The sequence below is a fragment of the Dama dama genome, chromosome 30, assembly GCF_033118175.1.
Source record: "Dama dama isolate Ldn47 chromosome 30, ASM3311817v1, whole genome shotgun sequence".
Lineage (NCBI taxonomy): Eukaryota > Metazoa > Chordata > Mammalia > Artiodactyla > Cervidae > Dama > Dama dama.
In genome coordinates, this window is record NC_083710.1 from 81,112,055 (window position 1) to 81,124,556 (window position 12,502).

The following is a 12,502-nucleotide window of genomic DNA, read 5'->3' on the forward strand; positions in this document are numbered from 1 at the left end:
TCACTAATGGCTTTTCAATGACATGATACCACCATATTTAATGTTCCTATACATGTACTTTTCAGTTCTTTTCCTTTTCTTTACAAAATACCTTAATTGAAATGAGCTGTTTTATAGGTAACATACATCTAAAGAGTCTATATTGTGAAACTGCCATCCAGAAAGTTGTACATTTTATACTCTGTCCCTGCACCAACTCTTAATCCTAAAACAATCTTTTTTATTTCTGTCTATCTGATGTCTGAAATAATTCTAACTCACTGTTGTTTAAAGCTCTCTTAACCCTTAATCATTATAGGTTGAGTGGTGAGCATTTTTACATACATCTATCATCATTATTTCTCTCTACAAAACTTCCAATTAGTGTCCTTTGTCTATTTTTCTGTAGGCATATTTGTCCTTAGATAATTCATTCATAAGAATGGCTTGTGTTTGTGAAGTAGCTTTGTCTTTTAAATACGTATGACTACTTGTTTCAGCTGTTTTTATCGTTTAGTTCATTTTTGGTGTCTTGCCCCCAGCCAGAATTTTAGATTTTTATGTCATTAATTCTTTTATTTTTTCTTTAAATAATTTGCTTTGAAGATTTTGAATAAAGTTGAATTTTATTTTATATTTTGTGGTTTTGTATCCTTAAATCTTTAGTCTAGTTGGAATTGACTTTGATGGAAGAGGTAAGAAAGGGGTTTAACTTTGTTCCTTTCACAAATGATCAGCTGGTTGCTCTAAAGATGATTATTAATATTTCACACAAAGTTAATATGGTTTACAACTTAACACTTCTCTATACACATCTCCAAAAAGCCAGAGTTCTATCTGTCCGCCTATACCAGTGTCCTGTATCACCTGGGCTCGTCTGATCCAGCCATGCCTGCTTCTTAGTCTCCCTGGATATGCTCCTTCTGCTCCAGTGGGTCAAGTCTACTTAGGATCCCATGTCCATCCCCACCTTCCTTTGCTCATTCTTGCTTTCTTGACCTCTCTTGAATTGTTCTACCTCCAAACGTCCTAAAACATTTCCCCTTCTCGCTTCTTATCCAGACCATCTACCTTAATTACTTCTGCTCACATTGATTTCCACTTTCCCAACTCTTAGAGTATTTATGTCCTAGTTTACAAAACATTAGTGCTTCACGTGCTAGTTTTTTTTTATTAGCTTTTTTTTTGGTCAAATAAATTGTAAGCCTCTTGAGAGCAAGGGTGACATTTTATGTTAATTGTGTTGGTGTTGTCTTTGAGTCCTACCAGCACGATGCTCCTGATACATCCTGCAATCCCACAGAAGTGTCCGCATGGATAATAACTTTTGTTTATGAAGGATCTCTACTGTCCACTCTGGATGGTGTTTTCCTCTATAGAATATATTTCCTGAACACGTATATTTTCCAAATATAAAGTGAACAACGGAAGAAAGAGCAATGTGTAAGATGCTTTCGTTCATGATTTTTCTTCATTCGACCCATACAAAATTATTTTTCCCCTCTAGGGATTTGTGTGTGTGGTGAATGTTCCTGCCACGATGTGGACCCCACTGGAGACTGGGGGGATATTCATGGGGACACCTGTGAGTGTGACGAGAGGGACTGCCGAGCTGTCTATGACAGATATTCTGATGACTTCTGTTCTGGTAAGTGCTTTCCTGACGCCTGTTTTTATTTTTTTATGATTATTCTTTTTAAAAAAAGATTTATTTCTTTCTTTTATTTGACTGTGTTGGGTCTTAGCTGTGGCATGTAGGATCCAGTTCCCTGATTGGGGATCAAACCTGGGCCCCCAGCACTGGGAACTCGGAGTGTTCGCCACTGGACCAGCAGGGAGGTCCCTAATTCCTGTTTTTAAATAAGAAAATGTTCCTTTCCTTCTTTTCAAGATTTATTCTGCTTCTCCCAGAAACCGTGAAAGAACTGAATGTGCCTTCTGAAGAATTTGAGACCCATAGGACTCCTAATATCAACCTGAAAAACGTTTAGAGAATTCGCCACATTGGGCAAAGATTTGAGGTGAAAACACACCCACTCTCTGAAAAGCAGTCTAGTCTTTCACCAAAAAGAACTATTACCTCCGCGTATCTAATACTCAGCAGTGAGAACACAAAGCTAGCAGACCTGACCTCGAACAGAAGAGGTACCATTAAGGCAACTGCTGTTAACACGGTGCAAAACTGAAGACAATGTGGTTCTCATAGGTAGTTTGTTGCATTGCTTCTTTGATATAATTTATTTACTAAAAGTTGTTCTGCATTAAGTCTACAATTGAATATTAATTAGTGGATTCAAAAATTCTATTATGGACCAGCTACTATTTGCCAGCATCTGTGCTGCATCTGGGTCACTGGTTCCAGCAATGAAGGAGACAAACATAATCCTTGACACGGAGCCTGTAATCTAAATGCAAGGGGCTTCCTTGGTAGCTCAGCTGGTAAAGAATCCACCTGCAATGCAGGAGACCCTGGTTCCATTCCTGGATTGGGAAGATCCCCTGGAGAAGGGATAGGTTACTCAAACCAGTATTCTTGGGCTTCCCTGGTCACTCAGTCTGTAAAGAATCTGCCTGCAATGCGGGAGACCTGAGTTTGATCTCTGGATTGGGAAGATCCCCTGTTGAAGGTCATGGCAACCCGCTCCAGTATTCTTGCCTGGAGAATCCCCACGGACGGAGGAGCCTGGCGGGCTCCAGTCCATGGGGTCGCAAAGGGTCGGACGTGACTGAGTGACTAAGCATACACAATCTAAATGAAAAGGAAAAAAAAAAAAACCCTGTCAGAATTTCTAATAGTGCAAAGGAAAACAATAAGCAGTCAGATTTATCTTAAAAAGTGTCACTCAGCAAAAATGGAGTAATAGATTTTATTACATGGGACAATCCAGGAGGCCTAGACACATCTTCATGCTTGATTGCTTGGTTGGTATAAGGAAATAGATAGGGAACTCTGTCTCCAGAAAGTTTGCCAGCAAAGGCAGATAAAAGAGCTGCCCTATTTATTTATGATGATGCAACTGCAAAGATTCCTCTGGCCTGGCCTAGGGGAGCTGGCCGCTGTAGCTTCCCCTGCAGAAGATTCGCCCTGTTCTGATGATCCTCTGGGCTTGGGAGAATTTCCTGAATGGACTCACAGAGGTGATGGGGTTGTAGGCTGTGATTTGAGCAATAAGACATCAGGCTGTGATGGTGATTTTATTATTCCTTTATTAAGTGAGCTGAATGTGGCCAGTTCTCCACAGTCTGCCTCCCACACCTAACATGAGAAATTTAAGCAAGAAGAAACTCATTAACCGAGATCCTGCACTGAGAGACACCTGTCAAGTTCGTTCACACACCTCATTCCATTTTATGTTCGCACTAACTCAGACAGGGATACATTATTATCTACGTGTAAGAGGGAACGTTCAAAGAAATTAGTGACTTGACAAAGTTCACACCGCCCTTAAGTGTCACCTGAAAACAACTTTAGCTGAAGTGCTCTTGTCATTTAATCTCCAAATGATGCACAGAAGATGCTTCAATTTTACTTTATTTCAGTAAAGAAGAGATGTCCTTTGGGTGCTCAAAATTCTTATAAAACTAAGCTTCTCTGAACATTGTTTTGATCTGGGGTGGGCATCAATCTCTGGAGTGTTTCTTCATGCTTATGAAATCTTTAGAATTCTATATACAATGCTTGGTAAATTACTAATCTTCACAATTTTCCCAATTGCCCAGAGTTGCACCATGAGAAGGGAGCCATGCAATTGACTCTTGAGTGTGGTAGTACCTTGGTGATATGAGATAGAAGTACCCCAGGGATGTGGATATTCTCTAGTGCTTTATGCCAGGCTGGAGTGTAATAAGACTTAGATAAAATGAAGCTTTATTTGTAGCTCCCATTCCAGCCACCCCGAGCGTGTCGAGCTTATTTAAGTCAAAGAGAAATCTCCCATTGGATTATAGTTGGCTCGTTTAACTGACCTTCTCATTTTATTTATTCATTCCCACTCTTTCCATCCATCTATTCAATAATGCACTTAAATGTAAATATTTTGTGCCTGATCTCTCATGGGTACAGGAGATGTGATACAAATTTTAAAATATGATCCCTGCTTCCAAATAAGTAAGTTGTATTTATTTCTACTTTCACTGCTAAAGTGTATTTGTCACTTCTTTCACTCCTGTTCATTGATACATGAATTCATCCATATGCAAATATGACTCACGTACCCACAAAGATACACACACATATATATGCCTCACACACATATACATGCCTCAAAGAGGATACTCTAGACTAATTTTGAGTGTGACTGAAACGACAAGGGCATGACCAGCCATCCTGAAGTATATCAGCTGCTCTGGTATTCCAGTTCTATGAACTGCTCCCCTGAACTGACTTTCTGATTCTGAAATAACTCCTTTCTTCCTGATGACTGCTTTAGTCTGATCCATTTTGCCAAATTCCCAAACAGGAAAATATACGCTGCAGTGTGACTTTCCACTTTTTCAGCTTGTTCCTGCCTAGCAAAATGATGAAAATATAAGGTTAGTCCTGGCCTAGAGTTCCCTTAGTTTGGAAAGTAGACTCATTTGGTAGAACCATGTTATGGGAGGAAATTTGTCTTTGTGGATTACCAAAGAGTTAAGGGAAAAAATGCAAGGAAATGGTTACATACACTTAGTTTATGTTGTCTTGAAAGGGAAAAATAATATATCAAGTGGATTTTTTAAAAAAATGACAAGTGCTAGTTAGATCGAATTCATTTCCCCAACTTTTTCTCTCTGTGGTTTTCATACTTCTTTGTGAAAAGCAACTTGTAAAAATCAGATTCCAATTCAAGAGCATTTTTTATCATTTTCAAGGAGAGAAATAGCCTCTGTGGAAGGAGAGCATTCCGGAATGGATGGAACTACATATGTCCTGGGTTGATGTTTCTGAGGTTATATAGCTTAACACAAAAGAGTGCAATGATCACCAAACAAAAGAAAAAAGTTTTGGTGTCAGAAACCTCTTCTACAATTTCTTGAGAGCCTTTAAAGCTCAGTGTTTTGTTTTTTTAAGTAAGTTTTGCTGGTTTTTTTTAAAGAGAATATTTTTGGCTGTGCTGGGCCTTTGTTGCTGGGCGGGCTGAGCGGGGACGACTCTCGCTTTGCCGTGAGTGGGCTTGTCGTCGCGACGTCTTCTCTTCTTACAGAGCGCGGGCTCTAGGGCGCGCAGACTTCAGTAGTTGTGGCGCATGGCCTCGGTGATTGCAGCTCTGGACTCGAGGATGCGTGGGCTCAGTAGTTGCGGTCCCCAGGCTCTGGAGCACAGCTTCAGTCGTGGTGGCGCTTGGGCTTAGTTGCTCCAGAGCTTATAGGTCTTCCTGGACCAGGGATCGAACACGTGCCTCCTGCATTGGCAGGTGGATTCTTCACCACTGAGCCATTATGGAAGCCCCTAAAACTCAGCATTGCCATGATGCTTTCTGATGCCTCTTGCTGCCAACTCCCCACCCTTGTGATGCAGTTCTGGCTGTGATCCTATTTACATGCCAACACTAGACACTGTCATTCTTCACATGTCATGAATGTGTGTGTGTGTGTGTCTAAGGAGTGTTCATAGGTCTTTGAAAGCAGTTCTCTAATGTACGTTCCATGTGTTTAATATCTGCAATAAAACAATAACATTCTGTATCTTTCATCTCTATTTTGTTGATTCTCTTGTCTACAGACTTTAAAAGAATCTTTGTTAGAATCAATGAAATGAACTCCTGAAGGACAAATATATATGTGTATATGTACACACCTAGGTTTGACACGCTAGCATTGAAACATGATGTTTCAGCAGGGTGGTAGAATTCACTTCTTTTAGTTCTCTCATTTTAAAGATAAAGTGAGATGAAGCCTGGAAAGATGAACCAGTGACTCATTTAGATGGAGGACATGGATCTCCTAACTTCTTCACTTTTGCCTCTTTCTCTATATGTTTACAAAAGACCCTGATATAGTATGTTATGACAGTCTAAAGGATTTTCATAAGTAGATCTTATCATTTCTAAACTTATGAATCAAAAACAAGCATTTTCATCATCTTCATTTTATCACTATAAAACTGAGAAACTAGTAACCTCAGAAGAGAAATTGCAATTTCAAGTTTTGATTTCCTGTCTTTTCTGAAAAGCTAAATACCTGCTTCAGAATCTGGTATTGATACCTTGCATTTCTAACTGATTTCCTAAACCCACTGATGAAATACCATGAAGAATTTTAATAGAAAAAGGTACAGTTTCATTTAGAGTGAAATCCATAACTTATTTTCGGCTGCATGTGACTTTAAGTTATTGAGGAATATAAAATATAATGTTTACGACTGCGAAAGCATAGTTTTGTTTATGTTTTTGCTCATCAAGTTAATCTCTGGTCAACATTTAGATTAGCAATACCACTGTCAATACTATTTTTCACCATGCTAGACTAGAGTTACATTTAAGCCTTTTCTGTATTACTTTTTTTTTTCCCCCTTTATTTATTTATTTTTTTTTTCAGTGGGTTTTGTCATACATTGATATGAATCAGCCATAGATTTACACGTATTCCCCATCCCGATCCCCCATCCCACCTCCCTCTCCACCCGATTCTTCTGGGTCTTCCCAGTGCACCAGGCCCGAGCACTTGTCTCATGCATCCCACCTGGGCTGGTGATCTGTTTCACCATAGATAGTATACGTGCTGTTCTTTCGAAACATCCCACCCTTACCTTCTCCCACAGAGTTCAAAAGTCTGTTCTGTACTTCTGTGTCTCTTTTTCTGTTTTGCATATAGGGTTGTCGTTACCATCTGTATTACTTTTCTGTATTACTTTTACATTTGCTTCTTCTGTGATCTTCATCGGGGTATTGGATTTAGGTATACCTACTTTTTTTCCCCAAGAAATGAAACCTTCAAAAACATTCTGTATGCCACTATTTCATCATTTAAACTGGTTGCTGTATATCCACTGACTCTCAGGAATTACTTTCACTGTGAATGTTTTACTGAAGTCATTCATTTTTTTCATAACCCTTCTTTCCCCAGCTTGAACTTGTTCAGTGGATGTTGGCTTCTGGTGGCAAAGTGTAGAAGGTACAGCCGTGGATGATTTGAGGAGGCACGGGGGCCGTCCTGAACTAGGCGGTGTTCTCCCACTTTGATCCTTTCTTATTTAGAGGCCAGACCTTTCAGCCCAGGCCAGTCGCAGCAATGACAGTATCCCATCAGTTCTTTCCAGTGTGGACACAATCGACCGCAGCTGTTTCTGAGAGCGCCTTTTGCTCAGATGAGGCAGGGGCTGGGGTCCAAGGCTGAGGCCAAGACCCAGAAGCTTAAGGATCATCACACGTATGGTGAAAGTGAGGGCACATTTTATATCTTCTTCTTGTTTTTGTTTGGAGTTGGTGATGCCTAGAGGTGACGCATAAACTCAGAGTAGTAATCCTTGAGAAGGTCCGTGATGCTGCGTTAAATGCGCAGGAAATAGAGGTGAAGACCTTACGGGCCATGTTTCCCCTAGAGCTTGTAGAAGTGCACAGAAATAGCAGAGGGACAGAAAAGTGAAGCCGCATAATATTAGGGGGAAAACCACAGAGAATAAGGACTAAGCGATGTAAGCAGAACAAAAAGAGAAGAGAGTGAATATGAGGGCAACAAGGGGAACGGCTTGCAGAGATTTCTTCTAGGTCTAGTGCATCGGTACATCTTTTAAACATTTGTTAAAGCACCCACAATTAATCTGACTTCTTAAGGTACTAACTAGACCAGATTTTAATTTCAAGAATCTCTATTAATAGTGTCTGACCATCTTCACGAATTTGTTTTATGCCACTGCAATGTTTTTTTTAATTTTGACATGTGAATGAACCTCAGACAGAAAGTAATGCCTATTCTTTTTTAAAAAATGGTTACTTATTTTAAATGATTTATTATTAATTGATTGGCTAATTTATCATTTATTTGAATTCACTGGGTCCTATTTACGATGCATAGGATCTTCACGGTGGCGTGCTGTAGGATATTTAGTTGCAACGTGCGGGATCTAGTTCCCTGACCAGGAATCGAACCTGGGCCATTGCGTTGGGAGCGTGGAGGCCTAGCCACTGGACCACCAGGGATGTCCCTGGAATGGCTGCTCTTAACGCCAACTATAGAACTTCAGAATATCCTCCCGCCAGTCCCCATCCTCCTCCACACAGGCTCTGACTTTATTCCATGTGCCGAGGGATCAGGACTCTCACTGCCTGTGAATGCCAAGCACCTGCAGCAGTAGGTGGCCTTCTCCTGCGTACTTAGGAATTCCCTGGCCTCCTCACCTACTGGATGCTTTGTTCTAACTTCCACAACTATTTTAAACTTTCAAGAGGAAAGCTTTTTTCCCCTCTTTCAATCTAACTGTATTTTTTCAGTTTTATTGTTGAAGTGTCAGCTCGTCTTCCACAAATGGCAGCATGTTCTGTACTTTGTCCAGCATCCTCCTGGCACATTCAAGTACCCTACAAATGATGCCGCTTGTCTACCAGAATTTCAAAGTCACTGGCTCTCAGAGAACAGCAGAATTGATTGTACTTTAAATGTTAAAGATTTTCTTTTAAAAGCTGTTTTTTAATCTATGCATTGGCAATACAGCTCTGTGCAAATTTTGCTCTAAAAATTATATGAGGACAGGGAAGATGGGGAGGAACTTTGTAAGCTAGGATAAATGACCAGAAGCTAGGCAACCCAGTAACCTCAGAGATATAAGTGCTAATAAGTTAAATTTTTATAATAAAAATTCTTATGTTTGAAGGTCTAAATGATCATAGTCACATGTTATATGTATGTATCTATTAGTAATCAAAAAATTTTCCTTTAAAATTATGAGCTCTAAGACAAAGTGTTAATATCAACAGCAATTTGTTCCATAGATTCTGTTACATAGTAGGTGCTCAATAAACTTGTTGAATGGAATTTAGTGTAAATGAGAGATTTGGGTTCCATGGCCCCTAATAGCTCATCCTACTTTGACGTATGATTTTATGATTTATTCCATGAAGAAGCCAGTTTATAATGAAAAGCTTCCTGATGGACGGATGCTTCAAACTTGACAGATGGACATCGGCCCACAGACCTCATGAGATACTGATAAAACAGGCCAGTCTTCACTGAAGGCCAGTTTTCATACTCTGTGATATATATTAATATTAATGGACATGAGTTTGAGTAAGCACTGGGAGTTGGTGATGGACAGGGAAGCCTGGCGTGCTGCAGTCCATGGGGTCACAAAGAGTTGGACACAACTGAGTGACTGAACTAAACTGAATGCGAAATACAAAATAGCATGGAGTTTTCATCCATTAGCAACATACTTGATTTACTTAAGGAAAGTATGATTCCACTTCCTTTAAAATCCTTCATGCATTTTTGGAGAAATTATTGAAATCTACTTTACTTTGCATTTGTAATAATGAGTTTCAGAACGGTTATCAAGAGTTAGAAAAACTCAGCTAAAAAAAAAAAACTCAGCTAAGTTATTCATTCCTTTCTGTTTCTACTTGGTTAGATGTGTGGGCTCAAATGAATAAAAATAACAATAGTTCATTTTTATGTAGCATTTTAAGATACATTATATACTTCGTGATAAATGTGGATAGATAATGCAGTTTAAAATGAAGAACCTAAATGTCTAAAAGGCTGTCATTTGACCAGCTGTATTCTGTAGGGAGTAGGGTGAGGATTTGAACCTACTTATATGATTGGTAACCTGGTCAATTTTCTGCTACACCATGTCACCACTTATCACCGTTTTTTGCAGGTACTGTGTCCATGTGTAAAGAAATTAATTTCTTTCCTGACCTCTTTTGTGTGTATGAAATTAGTCTTCAAGGGTTGTGGTTAGTAAAAAGGTCATGAAAATAAAGTCTGGGAGACTCCAGGAGCTGATACCCTGTTTCAAAAACAAATCGCTTTCCGTTTCCTGTGGCTCCCCTCCATGTGAATTAATCACCAGATCCATTAAACCCTCCATTTGGGCCCCAGCAGGCTAATTCAATCTCATGCACTTGGATTTTGATAGATTCAAGTTGATAGCCCTCCGAACCTGTGTGTCTGATCTGGAGTTGTTGCTTTTCTTTACCCTTCATGATCAATCAATATAGCTCGGGTATTTAAGAACATTGCTGGAAAATGGACTTTTGCCTTAATGTTTTCTGTGGTGCTGATGGGAATCCTGACTTCTTTATGACACTCACTGTTTGGAAACGAATTCTGACTTTAGTATATTTTTCTCATATACATGTGTATGTGTGTATATATAACACATTTTTACATACACTAATATACATATATACTCTTACTCTCATTGTGAAGGTCACGGGCAGTGTAACTGTGGAAGATGTGACTGCAAAGTAGGCTGGTTTGGGAAGAAGTGTGAACACCCACGTTCCTGCCCACTGTCAGCGGAGGAGAGCATCAGAAAGTGCCAAGGAAGTGCCACTCTGCCCTGCTCGGGAAGGGGTAAGTGAGGGTCTCAGGCCTTGCCACCCACCACCTCTAATCCTGTGAGTCGAGTGAATTCAGCTCACCGTATCATTTAAAAAGTAGCTGAGATTCCTGAACGCGGAAAATTTTGCCTTTTCAGAATAATGACTCCAGTATCCATGAGTGAAAATATGGAGAACTATAATCTATCTCTCTCTTTCTTCCTCTCTGTCACACACACACACACATACACACACACACACACACACACACACACTCACTCAGTCTACTTTAGCTTTGAGATTTGTTCAATTTCCATCTAGTTCAATGCTGCATTAAAAGAAGAAAAAAAAAAGTTTGGATGTTTGCTCAGAGCTTTATCAATAAAACCATCTAATTGTCCACTGACATTTCTGAAACTTAATAACATCCTTTTGAATTGTATTGTTGGCTTTTGAGGAAGCATCATATAAACAGACCTTTGGAATAAGCTTTCGTCTTCTTGGATGGCATGTAGCCCCAGGTGTGTTCTTCGTACCAGATCAGTACACATTGGAGGAGAAGGAAGGATTCATCTAGGGGAAAGCTGGTTTCATTGTTTTTTATTTATCAAAATAAGAAATACAATTTCACCTCTCATGTGAAAATGGCAAAGTTAATGTGAAATATGCTTTCAGAGGAACTGGTAATTGAAGTTATTACAAATTTTATTCATGAAAGAGGAAAGGGAGAAAGATTTCCCTTCTGTGAATGTTAGATCAGAACCATCACAATATTGTAAAGTAATTAGCCTCCAATTAAATAAATTTAAAAAATTAATTTTATGTTGCAGAGCTATATTTTTTTTTGAAAAATGAATTTTTGAGATAGAAATCAAATGTCATAAAATTTACACTTATGTCAAAGTGTACAACTTAGAGGGTTTTTTTTTTTACTGTATTCATAGAATTATCTGACCTTCACCACTGACTTGTTCCAGAACATTTTCATCACCACAAAAAGAAACTTGGTACCCCTTCCCAGTCACTCTCCCGTTTTCTCTCCACTCAGCCCCTGGAAATCATTAATCTTCTTCCTGTCTCCGTACTTTTGCATGATCTGGACATCGCATCTGAACATGAGATGTGTTCTTCTGCTTCTGACTTTTCTCACTTAGCTTAATGTTTTCAGCCATTATAATGTGTCACTACCTCATTTTATGGCTGCATAATGTTCATCTGTATGGATATACCACATTTGTTCATCCACTCATCTGTCAGTCAACATTTGACTTGTTTATACTTTTTGGCCATCGTGAATACTGTTCTATGAATATATATATACAAGTTTTGTGCAGAGAATTTTTGTGTTTTTCATTACTCTTGGATATCTGCCCATGAGTGGAATTGCTGTGTCATATGGAGTTCTATGTTTAGGTTCTTGACGTACCGTAACACTGGCTTTAAAGTGACTATACTATTTTAGTTTTCCTTCAGAAGTGTATGAAGTTTCCAATTTCTCCACATCCCCACCGTTACTTATTATCATAGGTCATCTTTTCTCTACTATTATTTTTTTGAGGGGTGGGTAGAAAACCCTCCCAAGTCTCCAAGATTATTTGTAACATACTGTTTTCCTATACTCTGATATTTATCCCTAATGATTATAAGAAAGAGGATAAAATATGGGTGGAAGGAGTGTTTAATTTCAGGAGCATCTCTGATTTGCCCCATCCTTCACTAATAACCCCAGACAGGAACCACTGTTATACCAGCATTAGTAAAATATGGTGGTTCTAGTGCTTCAGCAAGCCTATTATGCTCTTAAAATAACAAAGACTAAAAAATCAGTTTTTCTTGGACTATTGTTATTTATTTATTGCTAAGAATAGCAAGCTATATAATAGAAAAATAAGAAAAGCATATAAAATATCTTAAACATAGAAAATGACTTTAAGTGTGTGTATATATGTCTGTGTTATTTATATATATCTGCCAAGGTTTTCCATTTGTCTTGAATTTTTATATGATGTTAGCGCAAGAGAATTATTTATGGACTTCATGTATCAATGTTTAATAAACTCTGA

The 12,502-nt window shown here is 38.8% G+C and overlaps 1 protein-coding gene across 1 annotated transcript in view; it reads left to right on the forward strand.

Annotated features, from left to right (window-relative positions):
• The window catches only part of ITGBL1 (integrin subunit beta like 1), a 213,959-nt gene that overhangs the window by 106,286 nt on the left and 95,171 nt on the right, over positions 1 to 12,502 (forward strand). Inside the window, exons 6-7 of the mRNA XM_061132991.1 lie at positions 1,487 to 1,627; positions 10,327 to 10,473. Coding sequence (XP_060988974.1) covers positions 1,487 to 1,627; positions 10,327 to 10,473 — 288 coding nt within the window. The remainder of the gene's footprint in view (positions 1 to 1,486; positions 1,628 to 10,326; positions 10,474 to 12,502) is intronic.